The following is a 24004-nucleotide window of genomic DNA, read 5'->3' as shown; positions in this document are numbered from 1 at the left end:
AATAAATTCGTACAATATTTTTAATTTGGAAAAATGAATAAATAATTAAATTAATCTTTAAAATACATCATATTGATCATATTATTAGTTTTAAAATTTTAGAAATTATAATAGTGATTTTTAAATATGTATTTAAAATTATTTGCTGAAGGTCATGACATACAGAGTAACTTATATACATTCCAAACCTTACAATTTCTATTATTCTAGAACTGAAACGACCAGTTAATGTTACATCTTTTAAGAAGTAATTTGACTGAAAAAAAAATTATATACGAAGACTTTAATCATAATTTCTGTTATTCAGGAAATTATTATATTTTTCTGGAGATAATTTGACTATTCACTCTTGAATTAACACAAGTATTGTTGATTACCTTTATACATGTATAAATACACCATCATGGGGCTATAGAACCTCCATAGCTCCAAATCTTTCTCTATTTTCTTCTTCAATCTCAAGCCAATTTACAGGTGCTACGTAAAGATGAATGTTGTACAGAAAGTTGTGCAAGATTTCAAGCCTGTGCTGCTGATGGTATTGGTGCAGATTGCATATGCTTCTGTGAATGTGCTCTACAAGCTCGCCATTAATGATGGAATGAGCATTAGGGTAGTCATTGCCTACCGCTTGATGTTTGCAGTAGTTTTCACTTTCTCTCTGGCTCTTATTTTCGAAAGGTTCATTCTTAGCTCCGTTGCTTCTTTTGTTTTCTGCACTTATATTATTGTAATAACTATACAATGACTAAGGCCAGCAATGAAAGATGGTTAAAATGATGTTTTCTGTTTTATTTTTTTATTTTTAAAACAGAAAGAACAGGCCGAAGCTGACATGGAGAGTGCTTTTCATGTCATTTTTTAGTGGTCTATTTGGGTATGGTTGATATATATATATACTTTCTTTCACTCCTTTGCCTGATTTTATATTTTTGGTAACATTATTGCTAAATTGTATACAACTACTTAATTAAAGTGACTATTCATCTTTATATATCTTTAATATACACAGAGGAAGTTTATTACATAACCTATTCCTTGAGGCCTTGGATCTGGTGTCAGCTACATTTGCCACTGCTGTCTATAATCTCGTTCCTGCAGTCACTTTTATGTTGGCCATCTTTTGCGGGTATGTGATCACCAGTCATCAGCGCTATATGCTTTTTATTTAAATAGATTATTACAATTTGCTAGATAAATGAATTTAGACCACCTATGTCTATAGATTTGGTGGATGGCATATATGCTATATATATATGCCCATGATTGCATATATTGCAATAAGCGATCTCCATGATGTGTTTAGTGACTTAAGTCTTCCTCACTAACTACAAGTTGCTATGTGACTTATGAAAAATTTTAATTCGACGTGGAGAAGGGACATAACTTGTACATAAACATGCATATCGTACATAAAGTTTAGTAAGTTCTTACACGACGGGCTAGTTTGACTTATACTAAAATTATAACCATCGATAAGATTAAGCCAACAAGGTGTAATAAACCCAAAAGTAGATAAATTGCAGCTTGTGATTATACACATGTGTTTCGTGTTTTTTTTTTTTTTCTTTCTGTTTTATGGTTATACATGTAGAATTGACTTCTTATAATTAAACAAGTTCTTATAAAACTGAAAATGCCATTAATTAATGTTAGCCTATAACATAGAATTAATTAATATTCTAACATACTGAGCTTGCATGGTTTGGATTAATTCTTTTGAAATTTTTGTAGCTTGGAAAAGTTAAACATGCGAAGCTCAGCAGGAAAGGCCAAAGTGTTGGGAACGATACTAGGAATTGGCGGGTCAATGCTGCTGACGTTTTACAAAGGGCTTGAAATTAACGTTAGGAGCTTCGGCATTAATCTTTTGCAGAAAAATGGTCATGTAGCAACCTTGCATACTGACTCTGATCATAAATTTCTGGGTGTTTTGTGTGGTTTTGGAAGCTGCTTCAGTTTTGCATTATGGCTTATCATTCAGGTAACTCTTCCTGATTTATCATAATAATTTGTGTTGTGAAATGTGGTTTGACTTGGGAATATTCCTTTTGTTGTTGATCACTATATGGGACAGTCCAAGATGAGTAAAGAATTCCCATCTCATCACACAAGTACTGCGTTGATGTCCTTAATGGCCGCAATACAAGCCACAGCCTTTGCCCTTTATACTGAGAAGGATTGGAGCCAATGGAAGTTGGGTTCTAGTATTAGGCTTCTAACCGTCACTTATACGGTAAAATGCTAATTTTATAATGGAACTAATAATTTCTCTCATATGTATCATTAAATTAAAATAATTAAAAACATATTGTATAATTTTTTTAAAATTAATAAATTTCATAAAAAGTAATTCTGTAATTATTAATAATAAATATTTTATTATATTAAATAAAGTTAAATTTTAAATTAAAAAACACATTATGTGTAGAAACTACTTGGCACGGTGAGAAATATTTTTTCTAAAAATACTATTTGAACATATTTCTAAAAATATTATGATTTAAGAATTAGTAGTCACAAAAAATACGTGGAAAGGTTGATTGACGTTTGGGATGGTGAGTAACTAATAAGAAAATATTGTGTACAATAAAAATAGGACACCATATTTTTGTTTTAAAAAATATTCTTAGAATATGTGAATATAAAAAAAATAAAAAGATAAATACACATATATTGAGTGTAAATTATTTAATATTTGAACAAGAGTTTGTTTAAATTTCCGTAAAAAAAACTCCATCTTAAGTAGATTGATAAATTTAAGATATTATATTAAATATTTATCGATTTTTTTATGGATAAAATATCATTAATTAATCTATTTAAGATAAGATTATTTACTCTAGCGAGTTTAGACAAATCCTTTGAACTGTAATTAATTAATAATTAATTATGAAATTGATGAAAATATTAATTGTTGCAGGGAATTGTGGCTTCCGGAGGAGCGGTTATCGTTATTGCATGGTGTGTACGGATGAGAGGCCCAATGTTTGTATCTGTTTTCAACCCTCTGATGCTTGTGCTCGTGGCTGTGGCTGATTCCTTGATGTTAGATGAGAACTTATATGTAGGGAGGTATGCGTCAAAACCTGGTTCAATTAAATGTGATATCTAAAACATATGTAATATTTTCAAATCCATCCAATTTAACACTTGTATGATATGATCTTTTTCCACCATGCTATAGTGTAATTGGAGCCTTTCTAATTGTGTGCGGCGTATACATGGTGCTATGGGGTAAGAGCAAGGAAATGAAAAAGGTGAATCACTTGGTGACATCAGAAATTACCCAAGAACATGATGCAACTGAGGTTGTCATGCCCACCACCACAAATGATGACAATGGTGACTGCGTTAATAATACCAATGCCATTTGTAAGGCAATATAGTTGTCAAGGTTTCATCACGAAAGTGGACATGAAATGCACTACGTTGAAAATTACACTTTAGAAGAAGACATAGCTTACTGGAAAGCCTCAACTTGAAGCCCTTGTTGGCATTCATGATATAGATGGACCACTTAAATAATATAAGATGATAGAGGATCTGATCTAGTGGTAATATATATATATATAGGCTTTTCAAAGTGATTGTAAACTTGAATATTTATTCATGTCAGAACTAAATATAAAATAGTTTATTTTTGCACTAGTTTTTATTCAATTAACCTTCTAATGTCGTAATTTCTTTAAAAAACTTAAAATAAAAGAATTAGAGTATGCTTGATTTACTTTTTAAAAATAAATTATAATTCAAATATATTCTTAGTCTTGATACTCTAAATTTTATGAGTGACTTTTTTCGAACCTGACTCGATCCTTTTTAGGATGACCATGGCATTTATCAAGTCCAAGCTCACCAACAATGTAAAAGGTAAAATAATAAGAAAAAACTAGTCAAATAAATTAGTTTAGTTTGCATCCGCTAAAATAACAGATGATTGAAATTATATATATATTACACCCCACCAGTGTATTAACTAATGCAGTAAAGGATTTATAAAAAAAAATAATACTACACTCTTTAATGGTCGATGCTAACATTCTTTAGTTTTAATACTTAATCACGTCGAATGTAGGCAGGGATTGTTTCAAATTAAAAATTTCAATAGTTTTTGTTTTTTGAGCTTTTTAGGATAAAAGATTAAAAATAACCAGACAAAAAAAAAAAAAAAAACTTTCATTGGACCACTCTAATTGAATTGATGCGTGCGTTACATGACCTTTATTGTATATTCCATAAGTTAGGAGTAGAAGAATTAAATTTTTGAGTCTCCCATGCTTTATAAAGAAGAAAGTGCAAATGGGATGTGTTAAAGTAAGGGGAAAAAAATAAAGCTTGGTTAGAATTTATTTTTCTGTTAATTTAAATTTTAAACATCTGTTTATTCATTATTTGATCTTTCATATATTGTTTATGGATTCATTAAAATGTGACGTTATTTCGGTATAATTTTACTTAACTTCAAATAAAAGGGATAAATCTGTGAACTTTAAATGCTAATCTTTATTTGTAAGTTATCAAAATAACATTTTAATTAATATCTTTTTATTATGTCTTAATACACAGTAGAATTATTTATAATTTACTGTATTGATAACATTGAATATTATAAATTTTAATAAAAATTTATTAATAAATTTTTTATTGTGCATTTTAGCACACGCATAAAAACATAATTAATTAGATAACAGTACCAAAATCACATAAAAGATTATACTTAAATTTGTCCTCAACCATTTTGATTAATAATTAAATAAAATAATTAAATATGATTAAAATACAAAAATAAATTGATTTAAATTATAATATTTTATTAAAATATATATTTTTATTAATCTTTTACAAGAATTAATTTTCCAACTTAAAAAAAATAACATAATGAACACGAAGGCAGAGTAGTTTTAGTCAACGCTGCAACTTTTGATTTACAACTTTTGCTTTAGAAAGTGTTTTGCCATTTAAAGTTAAAACTCCCTCTTAAAAGATATATAATCCCAATCAGCCATAAATTGACTAATACAAATATTCCACTGATTTTGGACCAAACAACGTTATTTGGAGTACACGTTTCTTTCTTCTATGTAGAAATATTTATGCATAGTTTTTTCTTAATCATAAAGTTTAAGTTAAAATAAAATATAAATTATGAAATTAAAAAAGTGTAATCAAAAGAGAATAAATATAGCAAGAGTATAACAAATTTACGCAAAGAAAAAGCTTACTTTTCTGTCTGCTGCTTCCTGCGCAAGTCGTTACTTTGATGCATAGTATCGAACGACTTTTTTGTTTAAGAGAAATTACAAATTTTTAATGAGATTAATTAAATAATTAAGGATTTTAAGTAAAAGAAACTTAATTGAATTCTAAATTTGTACGACTTGAAAACTAGAGATATTTAATTAGCTGAAAAAACTTTAAAATTAAAATCATATGTAGTTTAAACTAATAATCAAAAGTGCCAGCATTTATTTTTTTAAAGAATGAGTATGCATTCTATTTTAATTTATTTAATTTAATAAACTACTCTCTTTACCGTTTGGAGACTTTACCTTGTATGATATATTTGACTTAACTTATTTAAACAAAAATTTAAAAAATTGTTTTTAAAATTTTATTTAGAAATTTAAATAAAAATAAGTAATTATTTAAAAACTAAAAAAATAAAATTTGTACTTAAATTATTTATTTTGGTATCTTTGTTATTCAAATTTAATTTTTTTTCTCCTTAAAATGCACGCAACTTTACCATTATTTAATATATTCTTGTGAAGTTTTCAAAAACTCTCAGCAAACAATATAAATGGTCAGCGTAGGAGCATAGCCTACTTATAAACCTTACCATCATTTATTGTATAATGCTTACATCTTGTGGATTAACTCTCACATTTCTCGTTCTTAGAAGACAGAAACCCTAATCAATTTAATTTAATTTAACATATCATCACAATAAATTTTGTAAGACATGAACAGCTAATATTTTGATTCGAGTTAATATCACAATCCATTGAAATTTTATTTTTATTTATATCTTTTTTTACAATTTTTATAAACCTAATTGCTTAAATATATATTAAAATAAACAAAACTTATATGTGAAATGTAGCGATAGAAATATGAACTTTGTCCCACAAAATTACATGCCAGAACCTACAAATGTTGATTATTTAATTGCAAAATGAGTTGAATATAATGAAATGTGAAATTTCAAAAGAAAATCCATACCTTTCCATAACTAAGCAATTTTAAAAATGTAAAAGTAATTATTATTTAAAAAGCACTTTTTTGATGAAAAGTAATCTTAAACAAACTGACTCTATCTTCAACCATAACTCAAAACCTCGTTTATGTTTGGCATTTTGGTGGGGCCAAACAGCCCCTGTCTTTATTTTTCATTTTCTTAAGTTACTAACTATATCCAACGATTTAGACAATGCTAACTCATGTTAGATGCCCAACAGAGTTCCTATGTTTTTACGTGGAAGAATGACTCTAAATAGATAATATATTTTTATTTTTTTTAATATTTTTGCTTTTTGGGAACTTATAGTTTGAGACTTTCCTGGAACCGGTGCATGATCCTTAGTAGCTGCAATGTTGCTCTTAATTACTATTAGTGTGGCTAAACTTTAGGGTGTAAGTATAATTTATTCCAATAACAAAGCAATAAGATTATTATTAGGGGTAAAAATAATTTTTAAATAACTCATAGTTGAACCTTTTTTAATTAAATATGTATTTAAATTTTTTAACCTAATTTATTCAATAAATAGACATATGCTTACTCTAATGTAGGTCAAACTATAAGCTCCATCAAACTGTTTGACATAATTTCATCATTAATCATTGGTTGGATTAATCTCAACTTAAATTTGTTAATGAGACTGGGCATAGGAAGTCTGATGCTAATTGGTCATATAGATAATGGCCCATTCAAATAGTTTGCCTGACAAGAATGGGCTTTTCTCTTGTCATTGAGAGTTTTGTAATTGTAAAAGATTCACCTTTTCAGAGTTTCACATTGAAAAATAAAGCAAGCGAAAGATTATTATTATTCAAAATGTTAATGACCATGAGAAAAATATTGATTTATTTTTATACTATAAATTTGAGTCCTCATTTGAAATGTATGAACATATATTATTATTCTCTTTCTTCTTTGTGACATGTTCTTTTACTACTATTATTTATTTTATTTTTTAATCACTTTTAAATTTTGTATAATTTAATAGAAAATAAGTTTACTTTTTAAATTTGAAACAACATGAAATTTCATCGAATAATAATATTTGAATTACAAATAAAATATCATATTTTGCCACCCTCTTATTTAACTTAACACTATGTATTAAATTAAAATTTACTCTTACGATACACACAAATATAGTACTCTCTCTTAATAAAAATAATGCATAAATATGTTTAACTACTATTTAAAGATTTCATAAATTCATTATGTATATATATATATATATATATATATATTAATTTATATTCTAAATAGTTATTAAATTGATTATGAATTTAAAAGTATCCATATAATATGCGAAACATTTACTACAACTATTATATGGTGTTGAATAGCCAAGTGATCTCCGTCAATATTGTTTCAATTACTTCTATGTTTTGAAAAACCTACCAAATAATCTAGCATTGATTGATTAAAATAGATTTCTTAACCACTCAGAGTTAATAAAAAATAATTCTCAATCCTTTAAATTTAATTTGTGGAATCATAAACCATCTTTGCAATCGACCAGGAGTTTTGCTGATACATAATTTACCCTTTTACAAAATGAGAAGCCGGAGTTACTTGTGTTGGTGAATGGTGACTAAATGTATATATTTAATTATAATATATAGTTGAAAGTGTGAAATAATGAAAATAACATTTTATAAAAAAAAAAACATTTGGATGAAAAATAGTGATAGAAGAACTTCAAGTAGAACAAAATTAATTAAGGGATAAAATTTACTTAAATTAAAAACAGATGGACTTAATCGGTTAAAATAAATAAAAGAAACTAAAATTACAAAAAAAAATTAAATTCTCAAAAATACATATTAAAAGTGTAATTAAACAAAAAAAGTTTTGAACAACTTAGAAGACTTTTATGTGTATTTTGTTGTATGTATGTATAAAAATTTAATAAAAATAATTATGAATAATATCGCATATACTGTTAATGCTTAATTATTTTAATAATAATACGAAAAAATATAAAAATTTCACAGCACATAATTACACATAGGCAGAAAGGGCACAAAAACCACACAATCTGTGTTTCTTTATCCTGATTATGAAAAAGACACGTGGTTATTTTATTTTATCAAAGCAAAAGATTAGTAGATTGACCACAATTAGAGCCTGTGGTTTCTATGTTCCAAGTTTGACACGCCAACAAAGGTTACATTTCTTTGCTAATTGCTAAATATAAGCAATGAATTAAAGTAATAATAGCCGTTGGGCTCCTCAAAATTTTGCTAGCCAACAAATAATTACCCAACAAGCCAAAACAAACGTTAAACGACCCTTTATAAAGCCTTTGAAGAATCAACAAACAATACCATTCCTCAAACCTTTTTATTGTGCCTTTTCTAATTAACGTTCGGGAGAAGGATCAAGAAAAAAACTTGTTCATTCTCCCTATTATTATTCATCAACATGGGAAATTGTGGTAGCAACCCAAAGACCGATGAGGGTCCTGAGCCAGTGCCTGAGAATGTGACCGAAGAGGTCAAGGTTGAGCAAAAGGAGATCGAAACAAATGTTGAGACCATGACAGAGGAAACCCCCAAGGACTCAGCTGATAACAAATCTCTTGGCACCTTGCTCAATGAGGTACTCCATTTTTCTTTCCAATTACACTTTTCACACTTTATATTCGTTTTTATGTGAAACGATTAATTAATAAGAGAATCTCTTTCTTGCATTTGGTTTAGTCAATAAATTAGAGAAATTTTAATCATGACATTCGTGCACAAGAAGTGAGAAAGAAAATAACATCTTTCACACTTTATATTCGTTTTTATGTGAAACGATGTTTTTTTTTTTCCTCTTCACTTGTGCTGTAGCAGATTCTACTTGATGATATTAACTGAAAAACAATATAGCTTATAGTTTATAACTCATAAATTTGATAATAATTGGAAGCTTATAACTTATAATTATCTTTTTTAATTAGAGTTATTTGATCAAACCAGTAGAAAAGTGTTAAGTGACTAAAAATAAAATGTTAAGATTATTTTATGTTCATGTAAATTATTTAAAATACTAAAGATAAAAATAATTTTAAAAAATTAGAAGCTAGTTTTCAACAAGCTAAAGATTACTTGAAATAGATTTTCCTAGGCTAACTTTCAAAATCAATAGGTATAAGTTTTCTCTAATTTTTGTTTAGTAAATACCTCTACTAGTTTATTAACAAAATTAAAATGTACAAACTTTTAAATAAGTAAAAAACTTGTATTGTTAAACACACTTTTAATCTTAGGAATTATTATTTTTTATTAAATAAGTAAATGTTGACAAAAGGTTGTAATAAATTAATTTAAAGATTTATTTTATTTACCCAAATAATATTATATTTTTATAATGATAAATTTAAATAAAAGAGAGATATCAATTTTACATTATGATATTTACATTCCTTTTACTGATATAATAGTCTATTAAATAATAGTTACTTTCTTTCTCTTCATTTTTCATTATTTTATTTCTACTCAAATATTTTATCTATTTCGTTCAAATTTCTTCTCAAACCAACTGTGGTGTACATTTTAATTACACCTTCAAGGTTATTCCAATTATTTAAAAAATATTTTTATTTAAAAGTTTTAATTTATTAGTTTTAAAAGCAAGTGTACAAATACAATTTTCAATTTTAATATTTTGCTAACGAATGAATTAAAATTACTTATTAAAATCCATCTAATGCATTCCATTAATTATTATTAAGTACAGATTTATTTTTATTTTAAAGTATTTAATATTTTTCATTAAATATTGTTTACTTTTATTTTCTTTAACTATTACCTTATATATATATATGCTCTTAGCATTTTTCATAATTTCTATCCTTTTGTCTCTTAGTATTTCCATTAATTTATTAAAGTGCAGCTAATTTTACAAAATTTAAAAGTATTTCGTAAATTTCTTAATATTGCATAAAACTTCCACAACAATTATTTCCCCCTTTTAAAAAACAATGATCGCTTTAATTCTTTTATTTGTTTTTCAAGTAATTGTTTGTTTTAAAAAAAATCTAAGACAAACTAATTATTTTTTAATTAATTTATATTATTTTTAATAAATATACTTTACAATCATTATTATTTTAATTTTTATCTGCCGTTTAAGAATACAACTCAATAGTAAGATGCGTAATCAATATTTTTATTCGTTTAAGTTATGTTTATTTTCTCAATACACCCTTAAGTGAGGAAGAATCATTTAAGGTTTCATAAGAATTAAAAAGGTCATTTGTTATATTCAATGTCAATAAACCATAAATCTAACTGAGGATATATATTAACACTCTCATTCTACTTATTGAAGACATTAAAAGAAACATGAATAGAATTGAAAAAAGAAAACAGCATTCTCTTAATGATGATTGAAAATTTGGAGCAAATTAAAATTTCAAAGATAGCAATTGTTTTAAAAGACAAAATTTAAGTAGAAAATGTTAATAGAATGAAAAAGATTTAATTGAAAGTAGTTATGTATTTTCTTCAAACTATACTTATTTAATGACATTTCACCCAATTTAAAATGTCACTCTTTTCTTACTTTTTTATTTTAATAATTATATAAATAATAAAAAACATATATCCTGATTTTAAAAATTATTTAATGAATCTTTAAAAACAATAAAATAAAACTATGCAATATGCTTAACAAAAAAAAAGGGGGGGGGCCTAGAGTATCATTTTTTAACGAGTCTATTTCTTTCTTGTTGGTTTCTTTCATTTCAAATAAATGCTTAAGGTCTTCTTTTCTTATGCTATATCTATCTTTCTATGTAAGATTTGTTTAACGTAATATTCGATAATATAAACAATTTTAATAATTACCACTTTTGTATTTTCAGAAAGTAGAGGAAGAACAAAAGACAGAAAAAGTAAAGGTTGAAGCTGAAGAAGTAAAGGTTGAATCCAAGCCACAAGAACCCAAAGCTGAGGAGGTAAAGCTTTAAGAAGGGAAGCCCAAAATTGAAGAAGCAAAGATTGAGGCATTAAGCTAATAATGTGGTTGACGAAAAACAAAATGCTAATAAAGTGCAAACATTTTACCGAAAAGGACTATTATACTTAAAATATATATATATATATATATAATTGTTTATTTTCTGTCAAATTAACTGTTTGGACTTTGGTTTCTTAATTTAAATATGCATTTCAGTCATTTATTTTAAAAAATTTATAGTATAATTAATGAGTAGTTTAAGTAGTAGATTCTAAATATCTCAGAAATTAGGTCGATTTGAGCCTTGTGTATAAAAGAAATTCTCACTAGCAAAGCTTGCTCACCATGCTAGCTACCATGCTAGCTGTAAATCTTTTCAACTTGAATAAATTGTACATAATATTTATAATTTAAACAAAAAAAATATGATGTATATTTTTTTGTGTATTTTTTAAAGTAACCTATCATTTTTCCCCCATTAATGACATTTACAAATGTGCAAGTTTTTTTAGAAAGATAAAAAAAATAGTGGGTCATTATATTTTTTTCTCTTGTTTTTCTTGTCTCTCCTCTTATTTTCTTTTATTTCAAAAAAAATGCTTAACATCTCCTTTTCTCACACAATTTATGTGTTGGCAGAAAGTAGAAGAGGCACAAAAGACAGAGCAAATAAAGGTTGAGGAAGTAAAGGCCGAATCCAAGCCAGAAGAACCTAAGACTGAGGAGGTAAAGGTTCAAGGAGAAAAGCCCCAAACAGAAGAAGCAAAGATTGAGGCCTAAATATAATAATGTGCAAACATTTTATCAAAGAGAGCTATTTTACTTCAAATATTGAAAAAAAAAATTGTTTCTCATTTGGTTCAATACTCCAAGATAATTTGATGAAATTTGTTTTGCAAGTTGACTATTTGATTTTGGTTCTTAATTTAGCCATGCATTTCTATATTTATTTTCTAAAAAATAATTATAATTTAATCAACAAGTGGTTAGTTCAAATAGTACATGCTCGATTCTTCTAACCTAAGGTCTTAAATTTGAGCTTGTGTGTGATTTAATATAGTGTAAGTATAAGACTATGTCAATAATTTTTCATGGCTATGGATGACTATAGAACCGCCAATTTTTGCCTTAAACACTAAAACGTTATTGTTGCTCTACTTTATGAATTATGACCTATCTAGACTAGTAGTATTATGTAATAAATAAATAAACAAATAATTTAAATATAATTAAAAATGAACCACTCCTTTTTATCTTATCGAAGTGAACATTGGTTATGCACCAATGCACAAAATATTTTTTACGACAACTCGAGGATCAAATTTCACGTGTTACTAAATATAATTTTATACATTAAGCTTCTCAATTGATTCTTTACTCTAACTCAATAGTAACAACTTTTTTTAATGGACCTTACGACTTATCCAGACTTTTACTTAAAAAATTTATTGTGACACTTTACTAGTAAAATATAATTGGGATCATTTAAAATAAAAAAAGAGAATGCTTCTTGTAAAACTTACTAGTACTCTAAGGTGGTGAACTTGACTCTGAGAAGGTCATTAATTGCTCTAAAGAGTACTATAGACTATATTTAATAAATGTAATTTGTAATTTATTTGAGAACTTATAATTTATTAACTAAGTTAGTAGAGTTGTTTGATAAATTCTAAAATAAAAAAATTGTGTAGTTTTTGAAAGTTAATTTTTCAAATATTATTTAAAAGTAGTGTTTAGTTTTTAAAAGTTAACTACTAATATTTCTATTATATTTTTTATTTTTTTATAAAAGATAACTTACTTGCTATATTTAAAACTTAATATACATATGTTAATTTTATTTTTTTTTATTCTCTTCACATTCACAATGGTCTCATTCAAATTTTTATTTATTTATTTTATATACTTTTCTATCTCTTTTATCTAAATGTATTTCATATAAAAAAATATGACTTAAAATATTTTATGTTCAAATATATATGAAGAAAAATTTTATTTTTTATATAATTATTTAATTAATTGATCGTAAATAAATAAAATAAACAATAATTATTTTTAATATTACAATAATATAATATTATATATCCTTTTAAATCATTTAATATAAATTAGCTACTTACAAAATTAGTTTTTCAAACAACTTTTATTTTATGCTTTCATCTAGCTTTACATCTAACAACTCATAATTTTTTACTCGGTTTACCAAACACAATTGTAACTTCTCAAAGAAAAATCAGCCTTGAAAATGATTTTATACACCTTAAAACCAATTCGAGGAAAATAACGTATTACACGTTGTTTAGTTATAATATAGTTTTTGTCGTTTTTTATTCGGTGATCAACACACAACATAAACAGTTGGAGAGAAAAAAAGCAAAGAAAGAACGAAAGTGAAAAACTGAGAAAAAATTGGAACTTGATTGAAAATTAGATGTTTTTTACTTTTAAATAATATTATGTCATATGCGTGGGATACATTTTTTTTAAAATAAAACGCACTCTCTTATCATAAGAACGTACGTTTGATGGGCCAAAACTAGCTTTAAAACTTGTTCTACATGATGAAAATTGTGTAGTGACTAAGGTAGGAAATGATAGTCCTTATTTTACAACTTGAAATTTGAGGAAATGAAATTCATCAGATTAGACCATTTCTAAAGCGCATCCTTTCTTTTAGCAATTTCTTTTTTCCGTTTTACTTAAAATACTTTGGGAGGAAGAGCTATTGCTTTTATGATGAAGCCAGCACTATCATAAACGCTCAAGAAACATATTACAAATAGAGTTATACTACTTAGACATAACTCTTAATTGGCTACCACAATCACCTATGCAAAGCGCACAGGCAATTTTTCTGGCCTACAGCAGATGCTATACAATAAGGTTGAGACTTTCCATCTCTAAACCACACAGCACGCTTCTGCACAAGTTCATTTAGAAAATCATCAAGTTTCTCTATGGTGACACTTGGCATTACTACAACATGTGCAATGCTCCCTTGGCATGCCAGTTGCCACTTGTGCACAAACTCCTCATCATGTGGCCTCTCAAATACAACAGTGCTGCTTAGTTCATTAAGCATCGCTCCAATCCCAGCATTTACGAGGCGATCTTTGAAGTAGTGTGCATTCCTTAAACACTTCTGCACTTCTTTCTGAAACCCTCTGTACCCTTTCCTGTTTAAACTATACCATAGGAATAAGGGAGCATGGCCATTTCTACTTCCCATGATTGTGGCATCCCTTGAAGCAAGGTATTCTACATTGCTAGAAAGAGCCTTCACATGTTCCAATCGTGTTATCTGCACACCACAAGGCATGGGACACCCCACAAATTTGTGGCCAGAAACACTAACACTGCCAATAGGCTTCTTGAAAGAAACTTTTGGAGCCTGAAATCAATGGATGGACATGATAATCAAATCAATCAACACTTGAAAATAATTGAACACAGAAATTTTTTAAAGAAACTGGCCAAAATTTCATATTAGTGGAAACAGCTCTTATTTTATTTGTTTTTGCATGATATCAAACATGAACCATACCCAGTTCCTATAATCATGAAATTTAACATTGTCCATTCTAAAATAACCGTTGGAATAACTGAATCTGTTTCTTTTGCATTTAAGTATAAAAAAGTATAATAATCTATTTCTTGAACCTTTCAACACTTACACGTCTGACAAAAGGCAACATGAGACCAAACAAAGCCCCGTCACAATGGATGTAGAACCTGTCATGTGAAAGTCCTGCTTCTTCAAGCTTCTTTATAACCAGATCAAGATCATCCACAGCTCCTTTCACAGTTGTACCTGAAAAGTTTCAACGTCAGAGAGCCAGAACCAAAACATTAAGAGAGGAGGGGCATGTGGGATAGAGAAAAACATAGAAGAAACTTGCCTATGTTCACATTCACAATTGCTGGCTTGTCCTTGTGACAAAGAAGCTTGGCCTTGAAATCATCACAATCAATCTCACCAGAACAAAGAGTGTTAATCTTCACACATTCCATTCTGTACATACGAGCAGCTTTGAAAACAGAATAATGTGATTCTTGTGAAGCATATAAAATGCCATCTGGGAAGACCTCTCTCCTGCAAAAGCCATTTCAACATATTAGCCGTATTTTGCCAACAACAAACATTGATCTACACAAAACTAGCTGAAACTAACCCAACTAAGATGCCATGGAGATTGCCTTCTGTGCCACAATTTGTTATGTAGCCCCAATACTCATTTTTCTCCAGTTCCCACAACCGAGCAAACCAGTCCAAAACACCAACTTCAAACTGCCTTGAGTGGACACCATAGTTGCTTTCAATAAATGGATCTCCCAAGTTGTTGATGGAAAAGTGCTGAAGTTGACAGAGTGCACCATAGTCGAAATCCAAATTATAGGGGTAACCTGTAATAGATTTTATAAATCACCTAGTTAATTCTTTAAGTTAATAAACAAAAATAGCATTTCAATGCATAACCTGTCATTTTCATCAATTACATGATACTATTCATTATTCTGACACTCTTTTTCTTCAAAACAACTCAATAAACTAAGAGCTGAAGACACATGGTAAGACTTCCAAATGTTGTAAATCATTTGGTTGATACTACAACAACAAAGTAAATGCAAAAACACAGCAATTAGACTAAAGGGCAAAATTCAACAATTATTGTATCAAACCTAAATGATAATTGGTCCTTTCTATCAGAGATCTTCTGTATCTAGCCAACACACTTGCCATATAAGCTTCCCTTTCTCCAGTAACCTCATCATCTACATCAGGCTCCGTGACTTCAAGGCACATGGTATGAATATTTTTGCCCAGTACTATCTTTCTTTCCCCCTTGTCTGCACTATTATGATCCCCTCTGTTGCCAATGCCATTCTCTCCAATTATGTGTGGCACAAGATCTTGGATAAATGTTGTTGGAGTGAAATCCTCATGCAGCGATTTCATTGCTCCATTGATGCTAGAATCATGAGCTAAAACTTCAACACTTCCGGCCATTTTGCTATTTACAGCACAAGAATTATCTGACAAAGATAGAACATACAAGTGAATAATCAACAAAAAGAAGATTCCAAGTGAAAATGAAATAAACCATGAACCTAAAATTCGCAATTCGCTCTTGGTAAATGAGGAACAATGGTCCATGTGCCACTATTTGCCCTTTTATTAAACATTTTGCTTTTAAGCACGATTACGGAAAAGAAAATAATACAAACCTTTGAAAAAAAGAACGATAAAGTATACTCTACACAAATCCATGTAACGTTAGAAATTTGTAATTGAAGCAGCATTTAATATTCCTTACTTTTTAAACTTTTCATCCAAGCAAAGTAAGAGACTGTTTTGTCACAATGCTTCAAATTTTTTCATATTCTTTCATCCACACTGTATCACATTTGTGACTTTTGTCTAGAAACAAGAGCATAATACAAGAATGTAGCACTTCCAAACGAGTCATAATTCTAATCAACTTTCATTTTTATCTACCAAAATAGTACCATGTGCTTAAATGCAGAGCAGAAGAAAACAAAAACAGATTTACCGGAAAAGCAACATGATTGTTCTGGTTTCGAGAGAATCTAAGTAAATGAAAGAAATACAAAAACTTTAATCAAGGACGAAATTCAGAAAAACAAAAAAGGACCCACAATTAAAAGGAAAAAAGAATAGGTACAAACACAATGAATTAGGAGCAAGAGCAACAACATCTCTCTTACCATAAAATTAAAAGTTTCATAGTTCATACATTTAGCAATGAAAGCACCAAATCAAACACAAAAGGAGTTAAGCATAATTCACAAATCTTAGCATTTGGATCGCACAGGAGACAGTCACAACTCATGAAAACTAGAGTAGCAAGGAACCATAATTGGGTATATAAAATATTGAGGGAAGAAAGCATACCAGAAGCAACAAAGTGTGAGATGCAAAAGGTGGATTTTTTCAGTTCAAAGAGTAGCTTCTAGTGAAACGAGTGAATAATCATAAAGATTGAAAAGGAATGCTCTTGGTTAATGAGGGGGCATGTCCCTGATTTATAGTTGCTGTATTCAAGACATTGACGTACAAATATATGTCCTGTTTGGTTTTAAATTGGATAAAATTAATTTTAAACTATTGAGTATGATTAAGATGTATCTTTAAATTAATCTGAATCATATACTTTTATTAAAATGTATATTTTTTAATTAAAGAAATATAAGAATTAATTTTATAAATTTAAAATAAATGGGGTCAAAATAACAAAATTGTGCTCCCGTGTTGTTTTTGGAAAAAGTAAAAAAATAAAAAAAGTTTTAGATTTAAAATTTTTAAGTTAAAAACGATTTGATAATACTATAGTCTTAAAATTTTCATAGCTACTTTTAAGTTAAAAATTTTAGAATATATTAAATTTTGAAATTTAAAATAAAAAATCAAAATAAAAAAGTTAATGAAATTATTTAAAAGCCGATAATTTTAAGTTAAAACTATACTTTTATTACAACTTCATTTTTAAAAATGAATTTAGCCAACTACTGGTGTTAATACTTCTAAAAAAAATTACCTTGTAATGATAAATGAAACTAAATATATATTTCACTTCAACTTATTTTAATTAAAAAAATTCTATTTGAATAAATTTTTAAAAAATTATTGTGGAAGTAAAAAATTAATATAAAAAATAATTTTTTTTATAAGTTAGAAAAAACTTATATTTTTTTAATTTTTGAGTAGATATATCATTTAACTTCTCTAAATTTTAAAAATATAAGTTATTTCTAATTTATAAAGAAAATTTTATCAATATTATATACTATTTTTTTTTGCTACAAGCATTTCTCTAAAACTTAATTCAAACTAGACTTCAATTCTTTATAGATGCAAATTCAAGTTTTTTAAGATTTTTTTATTTGATATTAAATATTTTGGATAATATTTTAAATATTTTTATTATTAGATAAAGATTTTGTTACACTCTAATACGTCTAAAAATTTTGTATTCTCAATTTGAGTCTTATATTGGAGTGAAAAAGACACTGTACCTTTATTATTAAAAATAACTTTAAATTTTTATGTAAAATTTTATATTGTTTTTTCAATTTTAATAATAAAAGTTTAAAATCAAACATGGATGAAGTTAATATTTACAAAGAATGTGTTATTTAACAAAAAGTTAAAAAATAATAAAAAATAATTTCAGTATAATCTTTATTTTTATTTACAATTAGAAAATTTAGTGTATACTTTATTTTTAATTTAATGAGTTTTACTTACACATTTTGAATAAATTTTGATTTATAATTAATAAAATATTTTAAAGTATATTTTATTAACTCTTTAATAGTTTATTTGGCTAAAAACCCACGTTTTAATATTCTAAAGAAAGGATAGAATTTTTAATGTAAGAAAGTGAAATTAAATTAAAGGTACACATGACAGAACATGTTATTCTCAAGAATGGCTTTGGTTGGTGGGGATAATTGTTGGATATCTGCTGCACAAACGCTGTGAAGTTCGTTTCACACGCGAGATGGCGCCAACGTTATGTGGGGCCCACCCATGTGATCTTTCTCCATTCTGGAATCTTTCTGTGGGGTCCACTTGGATCTGTGACACTCACATTGGTATCTCTAAAATATCCATTCCCAACTTTACAATCGTTTCCCTTCATGTGATTCGCATGCAATCAAACACTCTCTGCTCCTTTTTTTCCGTTTTAAAATTTAAAAATATCAAATAATCTTTTTTATTATATTAAAATTATAATAATTGTATAAATAAATTGCACGAGGGAAAATAATATTACATAATAATATATACACGTGGATCAAACCAATTAACAAAGAAAAATAATACAAACTAAGAGATAAGGTAAGAGACCCAATGATTCTGAGGTTATACCAATCATGATATTTTGGACTAACACATATAAATTATCAGTTCATTTAGATAATATACATGGATGCCCATTATTTGTATCTAACTCTTAATTCATTTATTTATATTATTCAAATTTAATAAATTAAATGGATTCGATTATTTCTTTTATCCGATATTTATTTATCCATCTAACTTCATTTTTGAAACCATTGCGCCATTGACCCTTAAGAAAAAATGAAAAAAAAATAATTAAAAAAAATTATTACTCATCATATCTGAGTTTGAACGTGAAGGTAACCTAAATAGTTTTTCTTTTTTTAAAGCTTTGTTTTATCTTTTAAAAAAATAGATAATTTCGTTTTGTGTTTTCAATATATTTGTAATGAATCATAAATAAATTTGTGAAATATGCTTTTTGATCTGTTGATTATAATCTAACGCTGAATTTATTCGACAAAGTCAATTGTTACTTCTACTAAAAGTCCATTAATTTAAAAGGAATCTAATCGGGTCTAAGTCAATTTGCGAAAAAGATCATTTTGACCCAATTCAAAAGAAAAAAAAAAAAAACAGTAATAATCCAAATGGAGATGACTTGACCAAAAATATTGAATTTAATTAGGTTGTTCAAGATAATTTATAAATTTATGGCGCATTCGAACCACTCCAAATTTTTTTTTTAAAAAAAAAGGGTTTTGATTAGTTGTATTTATTTTCTCTTTAAACTTATCTTTCGTCATCCAATTACATCCTTAATAATTTAATGCATCTAAAATTTAAAACAAATATTTACCACGTGACAAATATAAATTATGGTTTGAGAATCAATATTTCCTTTTTAATAATAAGTAATAATTTGAGAATCAAAACATTTGAGAAGCCAGATGTATTTTATTTTACTTTTTTTACTTTTACGTAAATCATAGCGACCAATCTCTTCAAAACATAAAGATTCGACACTTGAAGATATGAAATGATCAACACTTAGTCATTCGTGGCATTCAAGTGACTATTTGAAGCGTTTGCAGGTGGATCTTGAAGATGAATTGTCAAAGCAATGTGATTTCGTGCTACACTTATCAAGAGTTATTATTAAATATAAAAGCATGTTTGTTTCTATTTTTAATAAGTTTTTTTCTTTTTAAAATTAAAAAATAATTTAAGTGTCCAAAATAATATAATTGGTATAAAGTTGTAACGTGGTTGATTTTTTAATGTAATTTAATTGGTATAACAATTTTTTAATATAATTTTAAAAAATAATTTTACAATTTTATTATTTAAATGTCTAGTCTTATAATTCGATAAAGATTGCTGAAATTCTACATTAATTATAAATATGATTAAATTTGAGTTAATTTTTTAAGTTTAGTTAAGTTAATCACAAATTTAAGAAAAGGTTAAATTATGAATGCTCAAACTTCTTTTTCATGCTTAATATATCTAACTATATAAGATTCACTACAATAAAAAAGATATTAACACTCATATAGAGCAATTTATAACTACTTTCTAAACGTTATTAGAAAGCATTTTTTATAAGCGTTCTTCAAGTACTTCGAATGAATTACATAACTAAAATTTGAAAAAAAAAAAATGAACTTTTAATTACAAATTAAAATAATTATTTTATGTGTTGAAACTTTAATTTATATTATAAAATTTAAAATTTCATTTTTTATAAGTTAAGACATGAAATCAGAAAATTTTAGTATTAAAATAGAAAGAGAGAGAGAGAAAATAAAGAGAGAAGTGAAAAAAAATATTTATAACTGAAAAAAAAGGCTAACCTTATTAGCATTTAGAAGGACACATTATTGCCTTTGTTACGATGATTTAAAGACATAGATTTGGTAGTGAAAAAAAAAAGATAAATATAATGAAAAAAATACAAATAATAAGAGATGATGTTGCTATTGCAAGTTGAGTGGCTTCACCCTCATATATTTATAAGTCAGAAGTAGTCAGTATTTTAAAATTTTAATTTATGAGAACTATCAATATTTAATTGATTTTTTGAATGACTTAATAGAGTGTTTATTACATAATTGCTTTCCAAAAATCACATTTATTGTTTCAAAAGATATAAAATAGTAAAGTGATTGTTAACTTATAAAGAATACGATTGCATAATCTCAGCACTTTATCTCCTGTAAATTTATATTTTAACATTTTTTTTAAGTTGGTTTGGATTCCTTTAAGTTTCTTTCATTGTTATTGATCTTTCTATTTTTATTCCTTTTTTATATTTATATTTATTTTTCTTTTGAATTTTTAGGTTCTATTTAATTTGTAGAATTTGTACATTGTCCAAATAATAGAACTTTCTTGAAAATTTGCTTCATCTCGTGCGTTTCACTATTCCCACAACTTGATTTATAGAATTTATTTATAAATTAAACTTTCTTACACCGAGCCTAAAGAATCTATTTTGAGGATCGAAATTAAGTCTCAAATTGTTCTACAGTACTTTTGTTTGCCAAAAGTTAAGATAAACATATAATAATAAAAATAGTATATATATTTTTATTTGTAATTTTATTATAAATACAAATTGAATATATAATTATACATTAAAAATTCGTAAGATTTGTTGTAATTTAATAATCAAGTTGAGCAGGATTTGTTGTGTTTTGTTAAAGATCGATTGATTGAAAAGGCAAATTAAATTCAACATTATCACAATTTAAATACACTTAAAAACTTCTATTCTAAGAATTTCAGAACTTTTACGAATTGTCAATATACTCTGTAATGTTGCCTAAGGAGTAATACAAGTAGAAATGCTTACATGTTAGTGATAATGCCTGAGAAGTATGGGAGAATGGTGTTGTGAGTAATTTGAGAGCCTATATCTTAAATACACTTAGAGTCTCTTGCAGGTATGATAGAATAAATTATTTTATTTTATTTATTGAATAATAGGACATAATAGCTTATTATATTCTATTTTTACAGTTTATTCTAAGAAGGGTAATGAATTAAGAAATATTAAAATATGATAATTTTTTTTACTATCTTTTTATTATTACTTTTTACTCTTTCAATATTTCATAAAACATAATTATTTTAAAATATATTTTTAATACTTTTTATAAAAATAATATATGCACATTTTAAAAAAGTATGTTTCAAGAAAAATATGTATTTTTTAAAATATTTTTTTAATAAAATATATTTTACTTATTTTATACGGGTGACGTAACGGATAACATTAATTAGTATATTATATGACTAATAAACAAGTTAGTAAGATTACTTCCTATAAGTTGTAACAAAATTTAAAAGCTATAATATTTATAATTTAATTTTAATAAATTTTGCAAGTAAAATTTTTAAGTATTATATATTTAAAATAAGTCCTTTAAAAATATATTTTTTTAAAGTAAATATATTTTAAAAACATAATTGTAACAGTATGAAATTAAGTTTTTTTTTTTTTACATAAAACTCAATCTTATTATCTCGATATCAATTTTTTTTATTTTTAGATTTAGAATTATACTTTAAATTGTAATTTTTATAAATAAAATTAATTAAATTTAAAATTATTATATACTTATCTTAATTTCTTAAAAATAAATAATTTGACTAAATTAGAATAGAAATATTAACTAAAGATATGTGGTTGAACGTTAAAAAATATAGAAATAATTTTATATAATTTTTACTTAAGTTATACCATTCACTTAAGCTAATTTAATATATTAATAAATATACAAATTTCATTAACATTCACTTAAGTCATAATAATTTAGATTAAGTAAAAATATAATACTCAATTGTTTAAATTAAATTTTATTTTCTTAAGCAAATATTAGAATATTTTGTGTAGTTTAAATAAATTAATAACTGCTTAAACAATATTAATTTGATGTGCTATTTTTTTTTGTAACTTTTTCTTAAGCGAGAAAAATATAATTTAAGTAAAACTTGTAGAAATTATATGAAACAAATACGACTAATATATAGAGAACATGAAAAAGATCTAAATGACATTACATAATTTATTAACACAAAATTTAATTTTATAATAAATATATAAAAATCGATATTATTAAGTTATATATCAAATATATAAACTGTTTATTTTATTTAAAATATATCTAATGATTTAAAAAAAAATTCATTTACTCAGACATCAATTACTTGCTAACTAATGTTAACTTGATATAATTTCAACATTTGTTGATATTTGTTTACTTTTATCATTTATATTTTTTATCCTTCTTAATTATTTCTTTTATAAGTGATTTTTCTATCGTTTATTCCTTTTAGCATTTTTCCGACCAATGTAATTGATATCATTTTGAAATTCTGAAAGTCTTGATTATAGATACATTTTATATTTTATACAAGCTTATAAATAAATAAAAAAGTTATATTCAATAGCGTTTTCTAGTTTTAAAATGACAAATAAATAAGAATAAAACTTTCCGTAAAATGATAAATACAAAAGAACGAATAGAATAACTCAAAAAAATTCAAAATGAAAAAATAAAATTTAAACGAAAAAACCTTTAAACGTTTTGAATTAGGTACTTTTAATATAAAATTCATCAGGAGCTATGGTTCTGACTCGGGACTAACTAACAAAGGGTAGAACTACTCGTATAATATGTTAATCTAAAAATTACGATGGGGTTTGTGAAAATTAATTAAAGGTGTCTAATTTGACTTCTTATTTTCCTTTTTTTTTTTTTTGCCGGTTTGCAATTTGATCATAATCTCTATCACTAGACAATTTGACCTTTTAATGTCCATTCACAATGGCTTATATACACACAATTTTATAACGCTGAAAGGTCAGTTATATTTATTGTTTTACAAATTTAAATATTATACCTTTTGGATTTGATTTCGTTCTTGGAAGAGATTATTGAAGAATGATATTTATAGTTCAATTTGGAGAAGATAGAACAGTTGAATTTTTTTTTTATGAT

General features: G+C 26.1%; 3 protein-coding genes across 3 annotated transcripts; 2 read left to right on the top strand and 1 right to left on the bottom strand.

Annotated features, from left to right (window-relative positions):
• The first annotated feature begins 472 nt into the window (after positions 1–472).
• LOC113858967 (WAT1-related protein At1g25270-like) lies at positions 473–3451 on the top strand. Its single transcript, XM_027491779.1, has 7 exons — positions 473–681; positions 815–877; positions 1013–1129; positions 1735–1984; positions 2078–2236; positions 2924–3075; positions 3188–3451. The coding sequence occupies exons 1-7, from the start codon at positions 488–490 to the stop codon at positions 3387–3389; spliced, it is 1137 nt and encodes a 378-aa protein (XP_027347580.1). The 5' UTR covers positions 473–487; the 3' UTR covers positions 3390–3451.
• Positions 3452–8665: 5214 nt separating this feature from the next.
• On the top strand, positions 8666–11968 carry LOC113859956. Its single transcript, XM_027492604.1, has 2 exons — positions 8666–8842; positions 11828–11968. The coding sequence occupies exons 1-2, from the start codon at positions 8666–8668 to the stop codon at positions 11966–11968; spliced, it is 318 nt and encodes a 105-aa protein (XP_027348405.1).
• Positions 11969–13924: 1956 nt separating this feature from the next.
• LOC113859124 (serine decarboxylase-like) lies at positions 13925–17207 on the bottom strand. The gene is made up of 6 exons (XM_027491939.1): positions 17103–17207; positions 15869–16222; positions 15361–15592; positions 15088–15281; positions 14863–14999; positions 13925–14579 (listed from the first exon to the last, which is right to left on the bottom strand). The coding sequence occupies exons 2-6, from the start codon at positions 16194–16196 to the stop codon at positions 14013–14015; spliced, it is 1458 nt and encodes a 485-aa protein (XP_027347740.1). The 5' UTR covers positions 16197–16222; positions 17103–17207; the 3' UTR covers positions 13925–14012.
• Between the last annotated feature and the right edge of the window lie 6797 nt (positions 17208–24004).

This window comes from Abrus precatorius, unplaced genomic scaffold (assembly GCF_003935025.1).
Source record: "Abrus precatorius isolate BTA unplaced genomic scaffold, Abrus_2018 Scaffold2, whole genome shotgun sequence".
NCBI classification, from domain to species: domain Eukaryota; kingdom Viridiplantae; phylum Streptophyta; class Magnoliopsida; order Fabales; family Fabaceae; genus Abrus; species Abrus precatorius.
The sequence above is the reverse complement of the archived record's forward strand: the minus strand, read 5'-3'. Positions and strand labels throughout refer to the sequence as shown.

Bases quoted from the DNA above. Each gene is read 5' to 3' on its own strand.
- LOC113859956 (XM_027492604.1), top strand. From the start codon at position 8,666: ATGGGAAATTGTGGTAGCAACCCAAAGACCGATGAGGGTCCTGAGCCA. The intron at 8,843-11,827 runs GTACTCCATTTT...ATGTGTTGGCAG, and splicing joins TTGGCACCTTGCTCAATGAG to AAAGTAGAAGAGGCACAAAA.
- LOC113859124 (XM_027491939.1), bottom strand. From the start codon at position 16,196: ATGGCCGGAAGTGTTGAAGTTTTAGCTCATGATTCTAGCATCAATGGA. The intron at 15,000-15,087 runs GCAAGTTTCTTC...GAAACTTTTCAG, and splicing joins AATTGTGAATGTGAACATAG to GTACAACTGTGAAAGGAGCT. The intron at 14,580-14,862 runs GTAAGTGTTGAA...CATTGATTTCAG, and splicing joins TGTTGCCTTTTGTCAGACGT to GCTCCAAAAGTTTCTTTCAA.
- LOC113858967 (XM_027491779.1), top strand. From the start codon at position 488: ATGAATGTTGTACAGAAAGTTGTGCAAGATTTCAAGCCTGTGCTGCTG. The intron at 1,130-1,734 runs GTATGTGATCAC...AAATTTTTGTAG, and splicing joins ATGTTGGCCATCTTTTGCGG to CTTGGAAAAGTTAAACATGC. The intron at 3,076-3,187 runs GTATGCGTCAAA...ACCATGCTATAG, and splicing joins GAGAACTTATATGTAGGGAG to TGTAATTGGAGCCTTTCTAA.